At 43.5% G+C, this 27,694-nt stretch overlaps 1 protein-coding gene across 9 annotated transcripts in view; it reads right to left on the minus strand.

Moving 5' to 3' along the window:
* Positions 1-27,694, minus strand: part of LOC115195822 (sickle tail protein homolog) — a 224,151-nt gene that overhangs the window by 68,224 nt on the left and 128,233 nt on the right. For 6 of the 9 annotated variants that reach the window (XM_029756110.1, XM_029756111.1, XM_029756104.1 and 3 more), the window contains exon 2: positions 6,067-6,374. In XM_029756110.1, coding sequence (XP_029611970.1) covers positions 6,067-6,374 — 308 coding nt within the window. Of the gene's footprint in view, positions 1-6,066; positions 6,375-11,075; positions 11,422-27,694 lie in introns of those variants that run through there. The other 3 variants (XM_029756103.1, XM_029756106.1, XM_029756109.1) reach the window with 2 other exon arrangements.

The following is a 27,694-nucleotide window of genomic DNA, read 5'->3' on the forward strand; positions in this document are numbered from 1 at the left end:
ATCCAATATAAAACTTATTTTACCTCGGTATAACTCGTGCGCCTTTACTGATACCAGTTCAATATCAGCCCGCATTATGACGCTCTAACTTCTCTTGAGGTTATTATGAAGGTGTTGAGAAAAACCAGTGCAGGACAACATGACTACCGTAGCATGTTATTGCTTTGTTACTAAACTGAAGCGCCAACTTTTTCGCATCCGATGCCGCCCCCGTGGGAGCACCTGATAGCCCTCCGTTGCTTGTCCTGATTCACGTATGCACATCGGTTCAAATCAAATAACATCATAATGTAACAAACTATTGCAAAATGAGCTCATGCATCTATTCTATCGCATTCGCATACAATGGAAGATCCAATAAGAAGAACATGCATGTTCGAACTGATCTAAGAATTAGAAAATGCTTACAAAACATATGAAAGAGAATGAATAACCTACTGTACAATAGCCTACCTTTGATCAAACTGCGGAGAAAGTTTATTCGCGCCTTTGTCAGAATGTGATTATTTGTATTTCCATGCAGAATTCAGATAAGTGGGAAAGAGCCATGCCTTCGGACAATACTATTTTTCTTGCGTGAGTTCTTGCGTTCTGGCATTCACCCTTCCACTCCAAAAGACACCTAAATGAAAACGGAGCCCCTCAAGCAGTGACATCATGAGTCTCCATAGCAACTTAAACTCCACCCATTTCAAAACGGAACTTACCTGTATCACTACCAATATCTCAGACAACACATTTTTGCCTTCCTATTTTAAGTTAAAATACAGGCAAGACATACACACAGAGCCTATAGGCAACTATGTTGCAGAAACAGATATTATGCTATTCGTTTTCTCTCTTTCTTTCTCTGAACCCCCCCACACACAGCCACTATACCCTGATGGCTTTGTGCCCAGCTCTATTGTTTTGGCTACGAAGGCAGGTGACCACTCCCTTTTGTCTCCTCTGAACCAATGCAAACACAAACAGAGAGGCCAGGTGAACCAAATGTCTACTGAGATTCTACTGCTCCTTCCCCCATTCCTTCTCCTCCTTGCCCTGGTTGCCCTAAGGGTGACACAGCAACCAACATTCTTCACTGTCTAAGGACTCTCAGGCGGTGTCCCAAATGGTACCCTATTCCTTTTATAGTGCACTACTTTTGACCGGGGCCGGCTCTGGTCAAAAGGGCCGGCTCTGGTCAAAAGTAGTGAACTATATAGGGAATAGGGTGTCATTTGGGATGCAAGCCTCACTTTAACAATCTTTACTCTATACTTAAATCACACTGCTCTTACTGTGTGTGTAAAGAAAGGATTCTTATGATGACTCAATGGTTATTTATTGGTCATTATTATTAAGGAATGGCCAATGTGATAAGCAGCTTGAAATAATGAAAGTGAAAAATCTTAGTCCTGTACTAAAAAGATATTTAAATTGAGATTTTCCATTGACAATGGTTCTTAGTCCAAGACTAGCTTTAATCTGTGTCCGGGAAACCGGCCCTGTATGTGTCCAAATCTAATTCACCTCAATGAAAAGGAGCCTAATGTTTACCTTTTCTGCACCAGACAAAATTTTTAAAAAACATAATCTTGGAGCAGTCTAAGGAGAAAAAAATGTGACAACTTGATTTATGGAATGGATTTTAACCTATGGCAAAACAGGGAGAACTAGTTTTGCAATTGGACTGTCACCGGAACCAAATAAGAAAAATACCAAATTACTTAACACTCCAGGGGCTCTATTTATGTGATTTTTATGCCTGTGAACCTCGTATTTAGAAACATAAAAAAACATCTATTTTTTCCCATTTCGTTTCATTTGATTAAAAATCAAGCAAACCCTTCCCTCCTCTCAAGGAAGGCTGGTTTTTTTTCCTGCAATAAAATTAACTTAATCACCAAAGCATTATTAAAAGATCAAATTTGGGAGCAGCAACACAGTGAGCGGACATTCCCTTTTTATCAATGTATGTAGGCTATTGTACATTATTAGCCAGCTCCTGCTATTATTTTGGATGTGAGTAAAAAAGCCTTCATGTAGGCTCTATGCCCATCATGGAACAAGAGATGAGATGATCCAGTGACACGTATTTAAGTTATTTTCCTATAACAATTGCTTGTTTTCCATTTAGTCTGATTAAAGAACAAACCCTTATAGGCTACCCTTGCCCTACTATAACGAAAGCTGGTTCTTCAGCAATGTCACTGGTGGTGCAAATTATTCCCTTGAGGTGAAATATTGGATCAGATTAGAGTTAAAGGTGTAAGCCCCTAGCTACGTTTCCATCCAATTGGTGCAAGATTTTCAAGCAAATATTCTCAAATCTGCATAAAGAAAATATGCAAATATTCTCACCGGTGGTATGTTCCACCAAACTGACTTGTTGCGGATAAAAAGCAGTGTGTGATGACATGGTACACATAAAAGTTACTTTTTCGCTTAAGTTTTCATGGAACGAATAACAATCTAAAGTTCAATGTGTTTCCATCGCATTTTCAACTCTACCAATAGTTTTGTTACAAAAACTGTGGCGTTAAATAGCAAATGGGCTTACTCTGGTCTTGGCACTTGCCTCCAGCCAACAGCTCGCAGATACAGCGCGTGTAGGCTACCTACATGATGATATTATTATTATGGATAAGAGCAATATTATTTTTATTTGTCAAATGGCGGCCAAGCATCGACCATCATGTCACCAGAATAAGACCCTCAACATTTATTGGAAAGGAGCATCAAGGCCATCACTGTGCACATCATTCATAACTTTTTTGATCTGTAGCCTATTAAACAGTATGTTTTCCTGAGTTGTAGTGGGATAATCACACATCATTGTGTGACTCCAAGTTAACTTCGATATGATGGCTATTATGTCAATATTTCAGCATAAATGCATTTCCACCGCCATTTCTCGCATAATACATTTTACAGACACAAAAAGATCCCACCTACCATATTTTGTTGTGTCGACATTTGAAAAGCTTACCAACAAATTTGCTGTTTCCATCAGGTCTGTCTTGACATTTTTTATTCAACATGTACTTTACTCGCATTAAAAGGTTGGCTGGAAACCTGGTTCATGAGGCAGATTATAAAAGCCAGTACCACCCCTGGAAACCTTCTGTCACATTTTTACAAAATTCCTTGACAAAAGTAGAGCAGTATGTTGAGTGAATAAAGCCCACAGAGAAATATCTCACATTGTTGCAGAGTGATTCAAGCTCCCATAGACCAAGGAAGTTATAAACTTAATGGAATGTTGTGATGATGACTGAACATATACAGTACCAGTCAAATGTTTGGACACACCTACTCATTCAAGGGTTTATCTTTATTTTTAACAATTTTCTACATTGTAGAATGGAATCATGTAGTAACCAAAAAAGTATTAAACAAATCAAAACAGATTTTATATTTGAGATTCTTCAAAGTAGCCACCCTTTGCCTTGATGACAGCTTTGCATACTCTTGGGATTCTCTCAACCAGCTTCATGGGGTAGTCACCTGGAATGCATTTCAATTAACAGGTATGCATTCTTAAAAGTTAATTTGTGAAATTTCTTTCCTTCTTAATGCGTTTGATACACTCAGTTGTGTTGTGACAAGCTAGGGGTGGTATACAGAATATAGCCTTATTTGGTAAAATACAAAATCCATATTATGGCAAGAACAGCTCAAATAAGCAAAGAGAAATGACAGTCCATCATTACTTAAAGAAATCAAGGTCAGTCAATCCGGAACATTTGAAGAACTTTGTTTCTTCAAGTGAAGTCGGAAAAACTACCAAGCGCTATGATTTGGCGCATGTGACAAATAAAATCTGATTTGATTTCAATTTGATTTGATGAAACTGGCTCTCATGAGGACCGCCACAGGAAAGGAAGACGCAGAATTACCTCTGCTGCAGAGGATAAGTTTAAGTAACAGACACATCTCAACATCAACTGTTCAGAGGAGACTGCGTGAATCAGGCCTTAAAACCTCTTTGTCTAGGGGGCAGTATTTTCACGTCCGGATGAAAAGCGTGCCCAAAGTAAACTGCCTGCTACTCAGGCCCAGAAGCTAGGATAAGCATATTATTAGTAGATGTGGATAGAAAACACTCTGAAGTTTCCAAAACTGTTTGAATAATGTCTGTGAGTATAACAGAACTGATTTGGCAGGCGAAACCCCGGGCACAATCCATCCAGGGAATTTTGTTTTTGAGCTCAATCTGTTTTCCATTAGATTTCTATGGCAATCCCTTTTAAATAGAAATATGCTTGCAGTTCCTATGGCTTCCACTAGATGTCAACAGTCTTTAGAAATTGGTTGATATTTTTCCTTTGAGAAATGAAGAAGTAGCCCTGTTATTTCCATGTGTCACTCCAGGTGCACTCTAATGTTTTGGTGCGTGCGACCTGGAACGTGCTTCACTTTGTTTTCATCCGGTATTGAGCACAGTATTTCCTGTCTTAAATTTTATTGATTATTTACGTTTTAGGATACATACATTTGGATTAGGAACGTTGTTTGAAATGTTTGGACAAAGTTTACAGGTAACTTATTAGATACTTTGTAGGCATGTTGGGCGAGTTGGAACCAGTGTTTTTCTGAATCAAACGTGCCAAATAAATTGACATTTTGGGGATATAAAGAAGCAAATTATTGAACATAAGGACCTTTTGTGATGTTTATGGGACATTTTGGAGTGCCAACAGAAGAAGATTTTCAAAGTTAAGGCATTAATTATATTGTTATTTCTGACTTTTGTGTAGCACCTGCCTGGTTGAAATCTGATTTTCATGTGTTGGTATGCTGGGCGCTGTCCTCAGATAATCGCATGGTCTGCTTTCACTGTAAAGCCTTTTTGAAATCTGACACTGTGGCTGGATTAACAAGAAGTCAATCTTTAAACTGATGTATAACACTTGTATGCTTTATGAATTCTTATTATGAGTATTTCTGTTTTTGAATTTGGCGCGCTGCAATTTCACTGGGTGTTGTCAAATTGATCCCGCTAAAGGAATTGGCGCGCGAAGGGATCCATAAGAAGTTAATGGTCGAATTGCTGCAAAGAAACCACTACTAAAGGACACCAATAAGAAGAAGAGACATGCTTGGGCCAAGAAACACGAGCAATGGACATTAGACCGGTGGAAATCTGTCCTTTGGTCTGATGAGTCCAAATTAGAGATTTTTGGTTCCAACCACCGTGTGTCATTGTGAGACACAGTTGGTGAACGGATGATCTCTGCATGTGTGGTTCCCACCGTAAAGCATGGAGGAGGTGTGATGGTGTGGGGGTGCTTTGCTGGTGACAATGGCAATGATTTATTTAGAATTCAAGGCACACTTAACCAGCATGGCTACCACAGCATTCTGCAGCGATACCCCATCCCATCTGGTTTGTGCTTAGTGGGACTATCATTTGTTTTTCAACAGGACAATGACCAAATGGAGTGATGGAGTGCTGCATCAGATGACCTGGCCTCCGCAATCACCCAACCTCAACCCAATTGAGATGGGTTGCGATGAGTTGGACCGCAGAGTGAAGGAAAAGCAGCCAACAAGTGCTCAGTAAATGTGGGAACTCCTTCAAGACTGTTGGAAAAGCATTCCAGGTGAAGCTAGTTGAGAGAATGCCAAGAGTGTGCAAAGCTGTCAACAAGACAAAGGGTGGCTACTTTGAAGAATCTAAAATCTAAAATATATTTTGATTTGTTTAACCCTTTTTTGGTTACTACATGATTCCATATGTGTTATTTCATAGTTTTGATGTCTTCACGATTATTCAATAATGTAGGAAATAGTAAAAGAAAAACCCTTGATTGAGTAGGTGTGTCCAAACATTTGACTCTTACTGTACAGTATGATGATATTGTGACATGATGCTTGGAGAGGCCATGTTGTCCACTGTCTCAAGAATAAGAAAAATGACACAATGTATCCAAGGTGAAAGGACAGTGAAAGACTGACAGGAAAGGTAGGAGGGGAGGGTGTGCTAGAATAGCAGTAGGTCGGATTCAAACCACTCGACCAGCCCAAACCAGTAGACCATGTAAGTAAAAATATGTAATGAAGTTGTCCACTGTCACTAACCTGTTCGTCACTAACCTGTTCCCTGAGCCTCTCCTGGTGGCCCATGATGGCCGAGGCATGGTGAGGGTACTTCTGCTTCAGGTGCTCCAAGAAGGCTTCCCTCTTCTTGTCCATGTCTGAGGGCTGCATGGCCAGGATCTCCTGTGAGCTGCGCGCCCCCCCTAACGTGTGCCTGCGGGGGACGGTGCGGCTGCCGTTGCCTTTGGGGTCCTGGGCCCGGGTGGGGGTCCCATTCGGGGGACCCTGCCTGCTGCTCAGCTGCTCAGAGTCCTCAGGGGAGGTCACCTTTAGGTTGCTTTTGGTTTGCTCTGGAGAGAGAGGGAAAGGTTGTGGGTCAATATACAGGTACAGGATCACTATTCCATTGGTGTGTGTGCAGGGTTTTTCCTTTAGGTGGAGGGTGTGGCGGTGGGCGGGGTAGTGGGCGTTTTTACATGTATGGCCCGCCCAAGAATTTACTACACAGGAAAAACACAGTGTCTGTGTGTGTGTGTGTGTGTCCTTAGGTGCATAGTCAAACTTTGAAGGCACACATGACTATAAAACTATAGTCTGAGTCAGAGACCTAACCACAAACACCAGTGGACCAGCCAGACTGGGAAAGATCCAGGCTCCGTGCTCTAACTTAATTACTACATAATCATAATGACATTTTCCAAACCAAAAGGGAAAGAGACCAGGGAAGAGGGAATGGGTGCAGATACACACAACCTGTAAAAAACATTATCAGGAGACTACTGAATGATCCCACTGTAGCCATTGAGACATTACGGCTATTATGAAATGGCAGTCTAGACATAAAGAATGCATCTACGGATCAGACCTGGGTTCAAATACTATTTGAAATCACGTAAAATGCTTTATCTGGGCTTGATTGAGCTTGCCTGGGGCAATGGAACCAATAGAATAGTTTCAAAATGGCAAACCCCACCCATTTGGTGCTCCAGGCAGGCTAAAGTAAACGCTAAAAGTAATTAAAATATTTGAAGTAGTATTTGAACCCAGGTTTGCCAGAGATACTGGAGCTAAATCGATAAACCTACTGCCTTTGCTAAAACCTACACACCTACTGTATCTAAACCATGGACTGGATGTGCTCTATTCAAGTTTAAGCTCTGCCCCATGACATCACAGGGTATTCTCCGATGTCATTTATCTATGTATTGACATAAACAAGGGAGAGCAGTGATCTTGTTTGGTATACTCAGTTCTATTTCCGATTCTCCAACTGAAAAGAGCATCAGTTCTCTCCCGAATGATAGTTCCCAAGAAATAGTAGCTTGGTAGGCATCCAAGAAAACCATGAGAGGCATTGTGATGTTACCTTACTTTATCTGAGAGAATTTTCTATAAATTTAGCCAAAGGAAAAAACCTTTGCATGAAGCATCATCAAATCATAAAGTGGGATATTGATATTTTCCAGGATAGGAAGCATCCTTTTAACAATTCAGTACTGCAGACTAGTCCCAAATAGCACCCTATTCCCTAGATAGTGCACTACCCTGGTCAAAAGCAGTGCACTATAAAGGGAATCGGATGGCATTTAGGATGCAGCGCCCACCTCATCACACATTGTTTATCTCAGTGATCTGAACTTCAGATTGAATATGACAAAAATAACATCAGTGATGAAAACATTAAACTGAAGCAGCTGTTCACTTTAAACTCTCCTCACTTTCAAAAGCCTGGGCAAACGCTCAAAATCTGTCTGGGAGAGAGAGAGAACGTTATCCAGAGAATCTGTTTATATATACAGACGGTTGGGAAATGGCATCCTCACAGTGAACAGAAGTCGCTGACTATTCGTAACGTCAAAGTCAGTGTTTTCAGGAGGAAATGGCATTCCTTCCATTAACATCCTTAAGGATGTTTTAATAACTTCTTCACGGCAGCCATCTTGACTTGGAATAACATCATTCTCTCGACTCTCAACTTTGATACAACATGAAATTACAGCAAAAACAGAAACTGTATGTCTAATGGAAAAACAAATATTGAAACTCCATTATAACAAATTCATTTATGCTTTTAACTACCCATTACAGTATATCTACACGATCTTCAATCTTAAGATACTAAAGGGAGAATGAGAAGCATTTCCTTCCGTTCAACACTCTTTCATCCTGTCATAAATCAATCCCTTGGGACTGAGCCTAAACACTACAAATCAATGGGGGAAACAGTTTGGCTCAGTCTGGGCAGTGGTTGCGTCCCAAATGGTACCATATATATATATCCTTTCTAGTGCACTACTTTTGAATACTACTTCACTACTTTTTTATAGGGCACTATATAGGATGCCATTTGGGACGCATCTAGTGTGCTTCTGACAGTTAGGGGCTTGCGGTGAGACTGAAAGCTATGCCATGGATCCGCGTGCTGACACATACTCTTTTACCCCGAGCTGCAATTCTTCCAGGCTGTTGGTTCTGCGTAGGGCTGGGGCATGGAGAACAGGTGAGGAGGAGGAGAGGAAGAGGGGAGCGGTGGAGTGTGAAAACACAGGGAGAGAGTAATAAAGCAGGTCTGATCTGTTGGCTTGTTTCTCTAGACGGCAGGTACAGCCATAATGTGTACCTTTCAAAGGCTAATGGTGAAAAATAAGGGTCTGTCTATGGCTGGGGATGTTATTTCAGGATTTGTCTCTCTCTAGGTCAAGCACAGCAGAGGAGATTATAAAGTGGGCATTTCAACAGATGGTTTTCACTGCTTCAGTTTAAAGGAGAAATCTGGGATTGGTACATCAACAAAATAAAGTGTCAAGGTGTTGTTGAATCCCAGGTTGCCCCTTTAAGTGGAAAAGTTGACCTTCATTTTTCAATGAGGAAATTCTTAGACAGCATTGTAAAGTGGTGCATGATCAGCTTAATGTGAATACAAGCAAAGCAATTTTCTGTACATCTGTTCATAGAGTCTTGAGACGGGAGATACTTCAGGCTTTAAAATGGGGCCATATCACGTAGGCATTGAAAAGACAACACGTTTTGAAATGTTGGGAATGCAGGAGAAAGGTTTACTTATACCAGCTCTCTCGACAATGTCTACAATCTCCAAGCTGTGGCAGTCATGTGAAAAGCGTCCAACAACCATATACCATTCTGCCAGCAGCATACCACCCTGCATACCACTGCTGGCTTGCTTCTGAAGCTAAGCAGGGTTGGTCCTGGTCAGTCCCTGGATGGGAGACCAGATGCTGCTGGAAGTGGTGTTGGAGGGCCAGTAGAAGGCAATCTTTCCTCTGGTTCAAAAAATATCCTGATGCCCCAGGGCAGTGATTAGGGATGCTGCCCTGTGTAGGGTGCCGTCTTTCGGATGGGATGTTAAATGGGTGTCCTGACTCTCTGAGGTCATTAAAGATCCCATGGAACTTATTGTAAGAGTAAGAGTAAGAGTAGGGGTGTTAACCCTGGTGTCCAAGGCTAAATTCCCAATCTGGCCCTCAAACCATCACGGTCACCTATTAATCCCCAGTTTACAATTGCCTCATTCATCCCCCTACTATTCCCCAGGTTGTTGCTGTAAATGAGAATGTGTTCTCAGTCAACTTACCTGGTAAAATAACATATAAATAAAACATTCTTGCTGTCTTATGTGTCCTAACTCTCCAAATAAAAGTACATGGGTGTGACTCTGCTTTGCACCCACACAGAAGTGTTTCCAATCACATGGTGTTTTGGTCTGTAAACCACTGTCACCCAGTGTGAACAGATAAAGATAGTGAACTGATAACATGGATAGGAAATGTATTCACATGGAGATTTCCACCTTCACAACTAACAGTAAACTCTGTCTAGACCAAGACTGAAAAACAGCTTCTATCTCTAGGCCCTCAGACTGTTGAACAGCCATCACTAGCCAGTGTCCAGTACTCTGCCCTGAACCTTGAGACTAATGCCCCATGTATTTAGAGTCATTGAATGCTGGTCACCTCATGTTCTGTTGGTATACTGTTGTTTACTCACTGTGTATGTATGTACTGTATTCTCAACATAGCTCAATATACCTGCTACTGAACATACCATTTTCTTTTCCAAATTAAAGAATGTGTATACAGACCACATATTTATATTCTGGATTCTCACACATGCTCACTCTAATATACACTACATGACCAAAACTATGTGGACACATGTTTCACTGGAACTAATGGGCCTAGCCCGAACCATGAAAAACAGCCCCAAACTATTATTCCTCCTCCACCAAACTTTACAGTTGGCACTATGCATTGGGGCAGGTAGCGATCTCCTGGCATCCCCCAAACCCAGATTTGTCTGTCGGACTGCCAGATAGTGGAGCGCGATTCATCATTCCAGAGAACGCTTTTCTACTGCTCCAGGGGCAACTCTAGCAGGACAGAAATTTGACGAACTGACTGGTTGGAAAGGTGGCATCCTATGACGGTGCTACGTTGAAAGTCAATGAGCTCTTCAGTAAGGCCATTCTACAGACAACGTTTGTCCATGGAGATTGCATGGCTGTGTGCTCGATTCTATACCCCTGTCAGCAACGAGTGTGGCTAAAATAATTTGAAGGGGTATCCACATACTTGTATACATACTGTATTTATATTCTGGATTCTCACACATACTCACTCTAATATATTTACATAGATAGTTATTTCTTGATTTCTTGTTTAGATTTTTAAATTATTTGTGTACTTATATCGCATTTGCAAAAAATAAATTTGCTGCACCTGCTATAAAACCTTCAAATTTGTGTACGTGACCAATACACTTTGATTCAAGATCAGTTAACCACTGTGAATGGGTGTAATGTAGCTAGGAACATAGCAGCAAGCACTGCCACAGGACAGCTAATGAAAGATATCCCGCCAGCCTAACACCTCCTGTAGTTGAGTGTTGCAGCATGGCTGACGTACTTACGGACCTATTTTTAACCCTCAAGCAATTTCTAACTAACTAAGCTCCTGTATCTACACAGAATGCTACAGAAACTTTAAATCAGCCAGTTCCCTGCAGATTCCCTCTTTCAGCTTCAGGTTCCTTACCTTCCACAAGACTTGAACATTCTAAAATAGAATAGAATACATCCTCCTCTCCTATCTCTTCCATTCCTCCTCTCCCTTCTTCCATTTTAACCCAGGAGTAACAAACTGGGTGTGAGGAAAACGGGTTAGGAGAAATAGAGGAACAACACGGTCTACCGTTGACTTCCAAATAGTTCCAAACTGTTGACTTCCAGACAAGGCTTCACATGAAAAAGGGGCTTGAGATCCACCCAGAGCCAGAAAGGTGACCAGTAGGGATTTAGAAAACAAACAACATTCCAGGACACAGGACGAACAGCAAGCACCGCTTCTCTGCCTCAGGCCAACTACTCACTGACTGACTGACTGCCTGCCTGAGGTTGTGTAAGGTTTGGTGTGTGTGCATGTGTATGTTAGAGGGAGAGAGTAAACATGTGTGTAAGTTGCCTCCTCTGATATCGCTGTTAGAGAGTGGGCCCCAGACCAACAGGTGTCTGACCCACTCTCTCACGCACGCACGCATGCATGCATGCACGCACACACGCGCACACACACACACACACACACACACACACACACAGTATAGTATGTTTCATATGAGCTGAACTCCTACTAAGCCGTTTCTCCGGATCTGACCTCATAGGGAGCCCTCACAGAGACAGGCGTTTGTCCAAAGTACTGCACTCTAAAGGGAATAGGGTGCCATTTAGTGCACTCTAAAGGGAATAGGGTGCCATTTAGAAGCAACCAGCCATGTGTCATAACCTACTTCTGGAACATGGCTTGTTTATATTCATCACACAAGGCTCTCAACTTATCTTTGCTCAGCGGCTTATTAAGTCATCAGCTGCCGTGAAAGTTGTTTTGTGAGTAACATATGCATAACATAAGCTGACCTGCTCTATCATAAGGGTTATGGGAAATCAAAAATAAACATCACACAAATCTCCATATTTATATTTGTCAAAATGTGTGACTACGCTATTGACTTGGAGCATATGTTTGCTGTACATGACTGCAAACATATGCCAGACATGTTGGGACTCATCCGCGTCGCTGTGTGTTCGAACAGGAACCGATTACGTGTTCGTCATCATCTTGTATTTCCTCCTCCGTTTCAATATCTTTACAGCAAACGTGAAGACATCAAAGCACAGCTTGTGGGCCATGTAATTGAAAGTGGAGGGGTCAGCACATGACCAAACATAGTTGAGTCAGAAGAAACATAATGTCAAACATATGGAGAGAAGTGGAACTCCCACCCACTTACCCCCAGACAGCCATCAAACCATTGAACCAGAATCCCTATAGCCTAGTATAAACATGGCATGCCGCTACCCCTGAACCAGGCAGTTTCGCTTCTTAAATTCCAAACACTCAACCAACCCGTCTCTCTACTCTTACTCTGAACAAATAGCCGGATAAAAAAAAAATTACCCAGCAAGAGGTGGCGGAATATACAGACCCGTTCCGAATCCCCATAGTACATAATGTACATTGGTACCTAACACACTCAACCAATCAGTTTACTCAATTTCCAAACAATAAAAACCTTCCCTAAAACCCAACATTATACTCACTCACTCAAAGCCCCAGTGTGAACACCCAGATGGAAAATGACCATGTACTCTGAGAAAGTCTTGAGAGGTAACAAAAGGGAAATGTGTTGATATGGAATCTAAAGAATTTCCTCTCTCCCATTTGCCCGTTTTAAGGAAATGATAGTCTTGGTCAAAAGATGACATGCAACATTTCTGCAGGGTGACACTGTGGGACTTGTTAAGGGTAAGGTCCAGTGCGTTGTTGTCTCCACTTACTCAATGTTAATCTGGTCCCAAATGGCACCATGCTCCCTATATTGTGCACTGTTTGACCAGGGTCCATGGGGCTCTGGTTAAAAGTAACGAACTATATAGGGAATAGGGTGCCATTTAACGGGACGCATCCTTAGTCATTTACGGAGGAATGTGCTACAACAGCAAAATCCACACAGTGCATAACTATGACCACAACAGTCTACAGACATGTACTCCCCTGTTGATATGGGAGAAACAATATCCATTCTTCTGTGTTGAAAATGTTCAACGTAAGAGTTGGAATATCAGACCCAACCCGAAGGTACCCAACCCGAAGGTACGTATGTGGATGTTTTTCTATATACCCTTTGGACGAGAATTCTGTTGGAGACCTCCCTCTGATGGACACATGCACGCTAGTGTGCTCGCCCACATGTGATCCATAAGGGCCATGTTTCACTCCCTTGCCTGTTGCAATAGACTCACTCCCTTAGCACATAAAGGTTCTTTGTATTCTCGGGAGTCGTATGATTTCAGACCATCTGATTCCTGCCATGTCCTTCACTAGAACTCGTTGCCTTCCTCATACCCATCAGCTGCCTGTAAAATGTGCTCTGCCAACCCGCCAGGGCTCAGCCATTCTCTGAACAAGATGGGCAGTAGGCTACGGGTGTGTCCCAAATGACACCCTATTCCCTACATATTGCAGCACTTTTGCAAATAGGCTTTGATGAAAAGTAGTGCACTATATAGGGAATAGGGTGCCATTTGGCCATGTCTAGACTTGACAGTTCATGCAGCTTTTGTATTCTGATCATGGAGTTCTGATCACGTCATGTGTCTACACTTACATATACTGTGTCCACATTGTGTCCGGATTCCCTTTTCCCGCACTATATTACAATGCCAGTATGCATTCTGCAAATGGTGGAACAGGCTAAATCTGATTATAACACAACAACAACTTGATGGCAGTACCAACTACTGTAGCTAACTAGCCAGCTAACTTCTGTAACTAGCCAGCTTGCTAGCAAAGCAAAAGGGATTGCATAAATGTAGCCAAACAATTATTTTCTAAATAAGCTAGCTGGCTAGTATTTATGAAGCCAGCAAACACATTCCTCAATGTAGTCTTGGTATTCTGATAGCAGAAGTCACATGCAAGTGTCAAGTATAGACAGCCTCAGCGACACAGACACAGTTTTACATTGAGAGGAAGCCAATTGCTGATCTATCTGATATTTTCCATGCTGGTCCTGTCAGCTCAGTGAAAAGCACCTATAAATACGAGACGGATGTGGCAGACAATCACGGATTACAAAAGGAAAACCAGCCCCATCGCGGACATTGACGTCTTGCTTCCAGACAAATTAAACAACTTCTTTGCTTGCTTTGAGGACAATACAGTGCCACTGACACGGCCCGCTACCAAAGCCTGTGGGCTCTCCTTCTCTGTGGCCAACGTGAGTAAAACATTTAAACGTGTTAACCCCCGCAAGACTGCTGGCCCTGATGGCATCCCTAGCCGCGTCCTCAGAGCATGCGCAGACCAGCTGGCTGGTGTGTTTACGGACATATTCAATCAATCCCTATCTCAGTCTGCTGTCCCCACATGCTTCAAGAGGGCCACCATTGTTCATGTACCCAAGAAGGCAAAGGTAACTGAACTAAATGATTACCGCCTCGTAGCACTTACTTCTGTCATCATGAAGTGCTTTGAGAGAATAGTCAAGGATCATATCACCTCCACCTTACCTGATACCCTAGACCCACTTACCGCCCCAATAGGTCCACAGACGATGCAATCGCTATCACACTGCACACTGCCCTATCCCCTCTGAACAAGAGGAATACCTATGTAAGAATGTTGTTCATTGACTACAGCTCAGCATTTAACACCATAGTACCCTCCAAACTCATCCTGTGCAACTGGATCCTGGACTTTGACGGGCCGCCCCCAGGTGGTGAAGGTAGGAAACAACATCTCCACCCCGCCAATCCTCAACACTGTTGCCCCACAAGGGTGAGTTCTCAGCCCTCTCCTGTACTCCCTGTTCACCCATGACTGCGTGGCCATGCACGCCTCCAACTCAATCATCAAGTTTGTAGACGACACTACAGTGCTAGGATTGATTACCAACAACGACGAGACGGCCTAAAAGGAGGAGGTGAGGGCCCTCAGAGTGTGGTGTCAGGAAAATAACCTCTCACTCAACGTCAACAAAACAAAGGAAATGATCGTGGACTTCAGGAAACAGCAGAGGGAGCACCCCCCCATCCACATCGACGGAACAGTAGTGGAGAATGTGGAAAGTTTTAAGTTCCTCGGCGTACACATCACTGACAAACTGAAATGGTCCACCCACACAGACAGCGTGGTGAAGAGGGTGTGCAACAGCCTGGTACGGCAACTGCACCGCCCTCAACCGCAAGGCTCTCCAGAGGGTGGTGCAGTCTGCACAACACTTCACCGGGGGCAAACTACCTGCCCTCCAGGACACCTACAGCACCCGATGTCACAGGAAGGCCAAAAAGATCATCAAGTACAACAACCACCCGGGCCACTGCCTGTTCACACTGCTACCATCCAGAAGGAGAGGTCAGTACAGGTGCATCCAAGCTGGGACCGAGAGACTGAAAAACAGCTTCTATCTCAAGGCCATCAGACTGTTAAACAGCCATCACTAACATAGAGAGGCTGCTGCCAACATACAGACTCAAAACTATGGCCACTTTAATAAATGGATTTAATAAAGGTATCACAAGTCACTTTAAATAACGGAACTTTAATAATGTTTACATATCCTACATTACTCATCTCATATGTATATACTGTATTCTATACCATCTACTGCATTTTGCCTATACCGCACGGCCATCGTTCATCCATATATTTATATGTACATATTCATATTCATCCTTTTACATTTGTGTGTATAAGGTAGTGGTTGTGAATTTGTTAGCTTACTTGTTAGATATTACTGCACTGTCGGAACTAGAAGCACAAGCATTTCGCTACACTCACAGTAACATCTGCTAACCATGTGTATGTGATCAATAACATTTGATTTGATTTGATTCCCCCCCCAAAAAGGACTTTATTACAGACAGAAATACTGCTCAGTTTCATCAGCTGTCCGGGTGGCTGGTCTCAGACGATCCCGCAGGTGAAGAAGTCAGATGTGGAGATCCTGGGCTGGCGTGGTTACACGTGGCCAGCGGTTATGAGGCCAGTCGGATGTACTGACAAATTCTCAAAAATTACGTTGGAGGGGGCTTATGGTAGAGAAAGCAATGTTCAAATCTCTGGCAATGGCTCTGTTGGACAAAGCTGCACGTTTTAGAGTGGTCTTTTTTGTCCCCAGCACAAGGTGTTCAGTATAGTTTCCCCGGAGGCTTTATATAGGCTTTAAATCAAATGTATTCAACAAACAATTGTATGTCAAACCAGCTGAATTTGTCATTTAATTTCAAAATGACAAAATACATTATTTACCATTCATTTCTTTTCACCACAAAATAATCTGAAACACATTTTCTAGAGTCACAAGCTTGATGTAGTCATTGCGTGCTATGAATATGGGACCAAATACCGAACTTTTTAGTACTTTAATACAAATATAATGTAAGTGAATTTGTCCCAATACTTTTGTTCCCCTAAAATGGAGGGACTATGTCAATTCTAGACGGTTCAACTGATATAGATGAAAATACTCTAAAATGAAAGCTGACAGTCTGCACTTTAACGTCATTGTATCATTCCAAATCTAAAGTGTTGGAATATAGAGCCAAAACAACAACAAATGTGTCAATGTCCCAATACTTTTGGAGCTCACTGAATTTTCCCCAGAGGCTTTCAGCTTTTTAACATAAGAAATACTTTATTGATCCCCACACTGTAAAAAAAATATGTTGATTCAACGAACAATTGTACAGCAACCAGTTGCAATAAGATTGTGAGTTTGCGCAACATTTGAGGAAATTCATGTTTCCTTCCCAAGGCAAACATGAATTTGTAATATTACTACTCAACAAGCTTTTTCTAATTCAGCTCACTTTGAGCAGAGTTTGTCGAGTAAACAAACTAACACATTCGCTCAAATTCTTGTCTGATTGAAGTCCACTCATCTCACAGAATAACGTTGATTAAATTGGTTAAATTGGCTTTTTTTTTTTTTTTTACAGTGCAGAGCGAAACTGGTTTGTCAATCATCATTGCAACATGCATACAGTACACAGTCCCAAGAACAATGAACAATAAAGTAGCAAAAAACAGCTAGAAAAAAAATCTATAAAAAAAAATCACTCAAATATTATTTCTCCAAAATAGTTAGTTGGAACCTTATTAGTAAAGTCTTTCAACTTGTTGCCAAAGAAAACTGTATCCAGTCACAATGTTATCCAATCATGTGGGAGCTGACCTCTGACCTCTAGTACTGGACAGACTAATCCCTCCCCTCATCATCTCTACTCTGTTTTGATATAAGACGTTCCAGTGGTTGGCACCTCCCACTTATCTCATTAGAACCCCTATTGACTTCATTCGCAGATGAACATCCTCTTACCCCTCATCACTCTATGACTGAAGATAAAACCACTCCTAACTTTGAGACCAAAGATAAAAAAAACTCCAAACTTTAAGACAGAAGTTAAACAATCACTCCTAACTTTAAGACTCAATTTATAATGCTATTACAGCACTATTACGTTATACGAGGCTATAATGCTAAATAGCTGATATCGTCTCCTGTGGCCTCCATGTGTGTCTACTAAGACACATCTTGAATAATCAATGATGCAAGTATCCAGAACTGGTGGGAGGCCAGATTGTTGACATTCTGCCTTTAACCCCCCCCCCGAAACCTCTCTATTTCCCACTTCCTCCCTCCCTCTCTTGCTCTTCCTCTGTCTCCAGTGTGTGCTTATGTGACGCATGTTTTTGGCAACCCAATGGACAGTCTGTGCTAAACACTGGTGGAGGTCTGAATGGAGCCATGGCTGTGCTATCGCCCTCTCATTAGCTGTATGATCCCAGACCTCCACCACACAGATAACCACATTTCATCTCCTCTCTGACTGCATCCGCAGTCTTCTTAAAACACAGCCGAGCCAGAACAGCCCATGGGGGCAGGAGGCCAGGAGCCTCTCCAGCTTGATGTACAGTACAAGTACACCCCCTGGACAGGAAACTAGTCTGAGACACATGTACCAGTCTCCAAATAGGGTAGCTAGAAACAAAAGCTACGGGATAAAAGAGGCTGTCTCATTGAAGTTGTGGTTATCAATTTTTTTTTTCTCTCTCTCTCTCTCTCTCTCTCTCTCTCTCTCTCTCTCTCTCTCTCTCTCTCTCTCTCTCTCTCTCTCTCTCTCTCTCTCTCTCTCTCTCTCTCTCTCTCTCTCTCTCTCTCTCTCTCTCTCTCTCTCTCTCTCTCTCTCTCTCTCTCTCTCTCTCTCTCTCTCTCTCTCTCTCTCTCTCTCTCTCTCTCTCCCACTCTCTCCCACTCTCTCCCACTCTCTCACTCTCTCACTCTCAATAATACTAGTGATTCACACCATTTTAGCAAATGGCCTGACTGTCCTACAAGTGTGGGAAGCAGACACCCAGCCCTTCAGCCAAAACAAAATGCAACACTCCAAAAAATTCTGGGTTAAAATCATCCCAGTTTAGGTTATTTTGTAACCCAGCGCTGGGTAAATATTGGACAGAACACATGCTGGGTTATTTTAACCCAGCCAGTATGGTTGCATGAATAATGTTGGATTGTTGGAGAGAAAGTAAATGTCATTCCTGTTTAACATGTTAAGTTCACATACTGCAAACAGAATTTTTTCTTAATTTATTTGTTGCATTTTACACATTCTTCTAGAATATTAAGATTATTTATTACATGTTATAATAAGTTATACCACCTTATTGCATCCCAACAACAGGATTTACATAGGCTTTTAGGGAATTCATACACTTTTTTCAGCCTCATTGAAGCTACAAAAATGTAAATGTTCAACCTTACCATGTGATAACTATACAAGAGAACAGATAAACAGGAATGACACCGAGGGTGGCCAAAAATAACTATCCGAAAGCCACGCCCCTGCTAAACTACGCCTCCAGTCTTCTGATCTGACCTGCATCGACAACCCAACCTTTCTATTTTTGTTTTAAAGAAAACAACCCAAATAAGTGACCCAATGGCTGCAACCCAGCAGTTGGGTCATCCAAAACAACCCAGCATTATTTTCCCAGTGTAAGTATTGCAATTCTACATTAAGATGCCTGATTGGGAGAACACATCCCTGAAGGACCAGAGTTTTCTGTCCTCAAGAGCCTTCAATAAACAGACATAGACATGGCAGCCAACCTGGATAGGCATGCTGCCAAAAGATAGGAGTCTGATATGACATGAACCACTGTGGTAGCCAGACTGTGTGTGTGTGTGTGTGTGTTTGTGTTTGTGTGTGTGTGTGTGTGTGAGAGAGAGAGAGATACACAAATGGTTGAGAATAAGTATATAACTAATTGAGTTCTCTGTAACTCTATAAGTGGAAAAAATAAATATTAACATAAAGCTATAACACCAATGGCCACCATATGCCAGTGAGGTATTTCAACTAAATGAACTATGCATTTGACTAGATTTTCTTGCTGGTCTAATTCCAAATGCAATTGCTCATTTTGAGTGGGCAAACACTTGTGTGTGTTTGACTCGAGTGCAAACTCAATATCCTCCCATTAGAACAGGCGGTGAGTTCCAATAATGTCGCACAAACAAGTTTTATTTCCTCTTTGGCAGCAGGGCGCTGGCCAATAAGCCTGATTCTCTGTCTTTATGAAAGCAGATCATATTTTTGGCCTGATTCAAAAGATGGTGATTCAGCTAAAACGAAGGAAACAAATCACTCCAAAAATCACATCGCCACAAATCACTTTAGTAGATTGGAATTTGTCCTCTCATGCACCACGAGCAACTCCCTCCCTCCCTCTCGCTCTCTCTCTCTCACTCCCTCCCTCCCTCCCACCCCACGTCCTCCTCCCTTTCCTGCAATTCAAGTTTGGAGACAAACAGAGAGTCCAAACAATTCGAATGTTGTCTCTGTCAGTACTAATAAACGCTCCCCGATGGCTTAGTGGAAGACTAGAACCAACAGACAGCTCTCTCTGTTAATGCCTAGCTTCACTGATCTCCATCAACACACAGTGTTTGTCTGCTGCACGCTGACACAATGTACTACTGGGGGTGAAGATCCAGGGTGGAGACCTTGGATCAGCTTCCCGTCCCCCAATCCTAACCTTAACCATTAGTTGGGGAAATGCAAAACTGACCAAAGATCAGCATCTAAGGGCATCTTCAGCATACACACATGCACATATGAAGTTGACACATACTATACTGTACGATCACTTGCAGGCCGCATGTTCTACAGCAGGGGGTGCTGTTTACTACACTAATATATATTTTTTTAAATTGCTTTGGTACTATTTTTACAAGTACATGGTGAAATGTCACAACTCTTAGTACAAAACTCAAAACAGATCATCAAAAAGGCTGTTTTTTCACAACTTTAAGCACATTTCAATTAACTAAGTACAACACACAAAATCACACAGTAACTTCTTCACCAAACCTAATCAGTGTTTCATCTAGAAATAGCTTTCATATAAAGTAATTGCCTTTCACAATGCAATGCTCACAATACTTTTCATATGATTCCCTTCTCATTTGTTTAAATACATTTGACCATCACTTAATCCAACGGCGCTTAATGATTAATCACTTAACCGTTTGGTAAACCTATAGATTTTTTTAAACTGGTTTGTCTACTATGTATGGATTTTGAGAACTACAGAAATAAAATGTGTGTTTGTAAAGTATAAAGCTCTAAATTACATGTATGATACATGATAATCATACATAATGACTACTCGTTATTGCTAATTGATTTCACATAGTGGTAACCACAATTTGTCACCGTATAAAAGGGTGTGTGAACACTTGCAATTTATTTCAACATGGAGCAGGACAGACAGCAAGGAAGAGGAAGAAATCAAAGATCTTGTGGGCATGGGCCCCGTCAAAGAGGTGGGCATGGGCCCCGTCAAAGAGGTGGGCATGGGCCCCGTCAAAGAGGTGGGCATGGGCCCCGTCAAAGAGGTGGGCATGGGCCCCGTCAAAGAGGTGGGCATGGGCCCTGTCAAAGAGGTGGACATGGGCCCCGTCACAGAGGTGGGCATGGGCCCCGTCAAAGAGGTGGGCATGGGCCCCGTCACAGAGGTGGGCATGGGCCCCGTCACAGAGGTGGGCATGGGCCCCGTCACAGAGGTGGGCATGGGCCCCGTCAAAGAGGTGGGCATGGGCCCCTTCAAAGAGGTGGGCATGGGCCCCGTCAAAGAGGTGGGCATCAGAGAGAGGGAGTCAGACGGCAGGGAACTGTTGCGTCTAATGAAGTCCGGGCCATCGTCGTTGACCATGTGGTAAACAGAGGCCTTATCATGTCAGAGGCTGCCAGATTAGTTCACCCCAATCTGAAAAGCTCAACTGTCAATTCGACCATGAGAACATTTTTTCAAGAAAACCAGTAAGTCTGCAGGATATGCACTATGCTTTACCATTACATTTACAGTAAATCACATATCGCAAGGCATGTAAATTCACAAAACATATTATTGTATTCTTACAGCATGATCTATAGACAGTATACTCTGTTCTACCCTCAGAATTGACAGAAGACCCCATGGTGGTGGCTGTGTGCTGACCGACCAGCAGGAGTGGGCAGTGGTGGAAACGGTGAGGGCCAGGAATGGCATACGGCTCTTTGAAATAAGCAGGCCATTGAGGAGAACGATGACACCTTTACCAATGTGGCATCCATCAGTCTGCCAACAATCGCCTGCCTTTTGAAGAGGCACCAGGTATCTATGAAACACATTTACCTGGTGCCTTTTGAGAGAAACAACGACCAGATGAAACAACTGTTCAGGTACAGCACTATATACTGTATTACTGTTACTATTAATGCACATGCTACTTCACAATATCATATTGGAACTATACTAAAAATAACTGCCCAAAATATATTTTTAGAGCGTGATGGTGGTTGATGCTGCTGTGAACCATCACAAGTGTATCTTTGTTGGTGAAGGGGGCTTCAACCTGACCAAAACTCGGCGCCGTGGGCGGAATCTCATTGGCCAACGGGCAACCTTCCAAGTGCGTGGAAAACGTCGGGGAAACATCTCCATGTGCGCAGCTTGGACGTAGGCCATTATTTGGATCCTACAACGCTGCACACCTCATTGTGTTTCTAAATGAAATTGAGCAGGCCTGACAAGGTGAAGGGGTCACCTATGTGATTGTGTGGGACAATGTCAGGTTCCACCATGCGGAGGTGGTTCAGGCATGGTTTCGGACCCATCCCCGATTCGTGACCCGTTACCTGCCCCTATACTCTCCTATACCCGATTGAGGATTTTTTTTTCAGCATAGAGGTGGGAGGTGTACGATCGCCATCCCCATGAGTGTGACACCCTCCTTCTGGCCACAGATGAGGCATGAGACGACATCAATGCAGACCAATGTCAAGCTTGGATTCGCCATGCTAAAAAACAAAATCTGCGGTGTATGAACAATGAGGACATTCACTGTGATGTGGATGAGAATTTATGGCCAAAGAGAGGCTTGATGCAAATGAATGCATGCTAAACACTGTTTTTTAAAAATGTTATTAATTTAATGTCTTACATTTGATTAGACCGAACACCTACGTTGCAATTATAGCTGGTAAATAAAATGTTTGCTTTTGCATGAATGATTGTAGAGAATGTCTTCATTGATCACACCTTTGATTACACATTAGATAGAAATTATGGAAATTATAGATTTTCTGTCAATTTTGTTGGGTGATGTAACTGTATTACCTAATGTGAAAACTGTAATTTATAGTACTGTAGCATAATAAACTCAGCAAAAAAAGAAACATCCCTTTTTCAGGACCCTGTCTTTCAAAGATAATTCGTAAAAATCCAAATAACTTCACAGATCTTCATTGTAAAGGGTATAAACACTTTTTCCCATGCTTGTTCAATGAACCATAAAAGATTTATGAACATGCAACTGTGAAACGGTCGTTAAGACACTAACAGCTTACAGACGGTAGGCAATTAAGGTCACAGTTATGAAAACTTAGGACACTAAAGAGGCCTTTCTACTGACTCTGAAAAACACCAAAAGAAAGATGCCCAGGGTCCCTGCTCATCTGCGTGAACGTGCCTTAGGCATGCTGCAAGGAGGCATGAGGACTGCCGATGTGGCCAGGGCAATAAATTGCAATGTCCGTACTGTGAGATGCTTAAGACAGTGCTACAGGGAGACAGGACGGACAGCTGATTGTCCTCGCAGTGGCAGACCACATGTAACAACACCTGCACAGGATCGGTACATCCGAACTTTACACCTGCGGGACAGGTACAGGATGGTAACAACAACTGCCCGAGTTACACCAGGAACGCACAATCCCTCCATCAGTGCTCAGACTGTCCGCAATAGGCTGAGAGAGGCTGGACTGGCTTGTAAGCCTATTGTAAGGCAGGTCCTCATCAGACCTCACCGGCAACAACGTCGCCTATGGGCACAAACCCACCGTCGATGGACCAGACGGCCTGGCAAAAAAGTACTCTTCACTGACGAGTCACGGTTTTGTCTCAACAGGGGTGATGGTTAGATTTGCGTTTATCGTCGAAGGAATGAGCGTTACACCGATGCCTGTACTCTGGAGCGGGATCGATTTGGAGGTAGAGGGTCCGTCATGGTCTGGGACAGTGTGTCACAGCATCATCGGACTGATCCTGTTGTCATTGCAGGCAATCTCAACGCTGTGCGCTACAGGGAAGACATCCTCCTCCCTCATTGTGGCACCCTTCCTGCAGGCTCATCCTGACATGACCCTCCAGCATGACAATTCCACCAGCCATACTGCTCGTTCTGTGCATGATTTCCTGCAAGACAGGAATGTCAGTGTTCTGCCATGGCCAGCGAAGAGCCCGGATCTCAATCCCATTGAGCACGTCTGGGACCTGTTGGATCGGAGGGTGAGGGCTAGGGCCATTCCCCCCAGAAATGTCCGGGAAATTGCAGGTGCCTTGGTGGGAGAGTGGGGTAACATCTCACAGCAAGAACTGGCAAATCTGGTGCAGTCCATGAGGAGGAGATGCACTGCAGTACTTAATGCAGCTGGTGGCCACACCAGATACTGACTGTTACTTTTGATTTTGACCCCCCCCCCCCTTTGTTCAGGGTCACATTATTCCATTTCTGTTAGTCACATGTCTGTGGAACTTGTTCAGTTTATGTCTCAGTTGTTGAATCTTATGTTCATACAAGTATTTACACATGTTAAGTTTGCTGAAAATAAACGCAGTTGACAGTGAGAGGACATATCTTTTTTTTCCTAGTTTACTTTCAGCACTTCCAAGGGCGATTTTAAACATGTATCTTGCATTGCTTTCGATTGGATTAACTGGTAGTTAAAATGACTAAATTGAAAAGATATCATTATGTTGTATTTTGGTAATTAAACCAATGTTCTCATTACATTTCACAATAAAGTTATTTTTTGAAGCAATGGTTGTGTGGTGAGAGATGTTTACAATGCAAATGAATGCACAACGACAGGTTTTGAATGAACGACTGGCTGCGTTACTGTCACGCCCTGACCTGAGAGATCCGTTTTTCTCTGTTTGGTTAGGTCAGGGTGTGACATGGGGTGGGCATTCTATGTGTTGTATTTCTTTGTTTTGGCTGAGTATGGTTTCCAATCAGAGTCAGCTGTCTATCGTTGTCTCTGATTGGGAATCATACTTAGGCAGCCCTTTTTCCCTCCTTTAGTTGTGGGATCTTGTTTTTGTACAGCTCAGTAAAGCCTGCAGAACGTGACGTTCGTTTTCTTTCTTTCTTTCTTTTGTTTGTTTGTTGTTTCGATTTAGTGTTCTGAGTTACAATAAAGATTAATATGAGCACTTCCCACGCTGCACCTTGGTCTCCTCTCTACGACGATCGTCACAGTTACAAGTGTGACCAGTTTGTAGTTTTGTACTAAGAGTTGTGAAAATGTACCACACACTTGTGAAAATAGTACCAAAGCGATACAAAATAAAGAATACAGTTACAGTCATGTTGAAAAATGGGCTGAAATGTTATTACAAGTGGAGAGAGTGTGGGTATAAGTAATGTTTGTGTGGCAGGTCTGAAATTGGACAAAGTGCTTATATTGCTCTCCTTCAACTCTCTAAAGCCTGTTTACCAAACATCTCACATGCCTATGCGTAAGTTTGAACTGGAGCATGTATGCCCGCTTGTGTGCATAGTATTACCAACAACCTCCCCTTCACAGTAATCCTCTCTGCTCAGCCATGGGTGGACTAACTCAACCCAACCCACCCCCTACCTCAGGCCCTCACTAACACGGCCCAGTCCACACATCTGCTGGTCTCCCTCCCTGCCCACCATCTAACGGACAGGCTCACAGCATTCTGATGCGTAGTGGAGAAGAGGGGCGCAGTCTGAAAGCAGCTGTGTCTGGGACGTCCTCCCTCAACCCCCCTTGTCTAAGAGAGTCATTCCTGGATCTGTGAGTCACTCAGGGCTGGGCCCCGGCCCCCAGACCTCCAGACCTCCAGACCTCCACTAACACAGCAGTTGCCTCACTAAGTAAGTACTACTGTATATGAAATGGATATTATCCCCTTTCTCTGCATGTATCGCTGATAGTGAACCCTATATATGAAGTATTAGAGTGGGATGTCATATGGACATATTTTAAGGTCACAACCCCTGATTTCCTATTGAAAATACAGCATGTAGTCATTGTAGTTGAACATCATGGTAAGAGCTACCGAGAGGTTTAAGCCTGTAGTAATCAATGCCGAACTAATCCAAAACGGTTTACATTACAGGGAACTGTAATGAGAACGAAACAGAAAGAATGTCTACATCATTGATCTTTCTATCAGCCCATCTGTCATATGGAGAACAGTCAGAACCTTAGACAGATAAGGAACTTCCGTAATGGCCCAATTCAGACTTAGGAAATGCGCATCTTTCCTACGCACTTCTCAGTAGTTGGTATTCAGACTTACCGTGTTGGTATTCAGATTTACCTTATGCAGGTGTGTAACAGGTTTTATTTGTATTTTTTTATTTAACCAGGCAAATCAGTTAAGAACAAATTCTTATTTACAATGACGGCCTACACCAGCCAAACCCAGACGACACTGGGCCAATTGTGCGCCGCCCTATGGGACTCCCAATCACGGCCAGTTGCGATACAGCCTGGATTCGAACCTGGGTGTCTGTAGTGACACCTCTAGCACTGAGATGCAGCGCCTTAGACTGCTGCGCCACTCGAGAGCTTTGCACGCGTGGTCCCCTTGCGCCCGCTGAATAAAAAGTCTGGGCTTATTATCAAAACATTCTAGAAATTATAAATCAACTCGGTAGGATTGGTGCTATACTGTCATTTGTGCATGGCTGTCACAACATCCACAGAAGGTGGCGCCTCTCCTCGGTCGAGCGGCGCTCGGCGGTCGTCGTCGCCGGCCTACTAGCTGCCACCGATCTGTGTTTCAGTGTCTGTTAGTTATGTCTGTTTTGTGATTGCACCTGTTTTGTGTTTGTCATTAGTGGGGGGTATTTAGTCTGTCTGTGTTTAGCTAAGATTCGTGCGGGATTGTTCTTTGTTACGTGTGGTGTTACGTTTATTGTATAGGCATTAGGGTTGCCGGGCTGCGCCCCGTCTGTTTCTTTTGAGCGGAGCTTCGTTTAGTCATTTTTGACTGTTATGCTCTCAGCCATATATGGATCTTGCCATTGGAGTATTAAATTAAGTTTGTTCCAACGGACCTCAGTCTCCTGCGCTTGACTCACTCCTTAAACTGTTCATCCCGCTCGTGACAGAATCCCGCACCACTTATGGAGTCAGCAGGGACAGAAACATTTTCAATGGAGGAACAAGTCTCCCAACATGCCCGCCTCCTCCAGCGACTGGGCACGGCCATGGACCAGGTGCTGACCTGATTGGAGAGCTGGGAGCGAGTCGCTCCATCAACCCCACCAGGACCGATTCATCACCCTGCGCCCCTACCTAATCCAACTGAACCCAGTACAAGCGGGATACGGATTATGGCTCCCAGGGAGTTCGATGGGACGGCCGCTGGGTGCAAGGGGTTTTTGCTCCAGTTGGACCTGTACCTGGCGACCGTCCGGCCCTCTCCCTCCGATGAAGAGAGGGTGAGCGTCCTCGTCTCATGCCTCACGGGTAGAGCCCTGGAATGGGCCAACGCCATCTGGGAGGGCCCAGACTCAGCGAAGGACAACTACCCGGAGTTCGCTCGCCGCTTCCGGGCGGTATTCGATCATCCCCCGGAGGGCAAGGCGGCGGGCGAGCGATTATTTCATCTGAGGCAGGAGACGAGGAGTGCTCAGGACTTTGCTCTGGAGTTCCGGACTCTAGCCGCCGGATCGGGGTGGAATGAGCGGGCCCTGATTGACCACTACAGGTGTAGTCTACGTGAGGACGTCCGCCGGGAGCTGGCTTGCCGGGACCATACCACCACGCTGGATCAGTTGATTGATTTGTCCATCAGGCTGGACAACCTGCTGGCTGCCCGGGGACGTTCCGATCGGGGCCTATTCATTCCACCTCCCATCCCTCCTGCTCCAACGCCCATGGAGCTTGGAGGGACTGCTGCTGGGAGGACCGGAGGGGGGGGCCTCTCCTGCACCCACTGTGGCCGTAGAGGACACACTGCGGACCGGTGCTGGAGAGGTTCTCCCGGGAATTCAGATGGCAGGC

This window comes from Salmo trutta, chromosome 6 (genome assembly GCF_901001165.1).
Source record: "Salmo trutta chromosome 6, fSalTru1.1, whole genome shotgun sequence".
NCBI lineage: Eukaryota > Metazoa > Chordata > Actinopteri > Salmoniformes > Salmonidae > Salmo > Salmo trutta.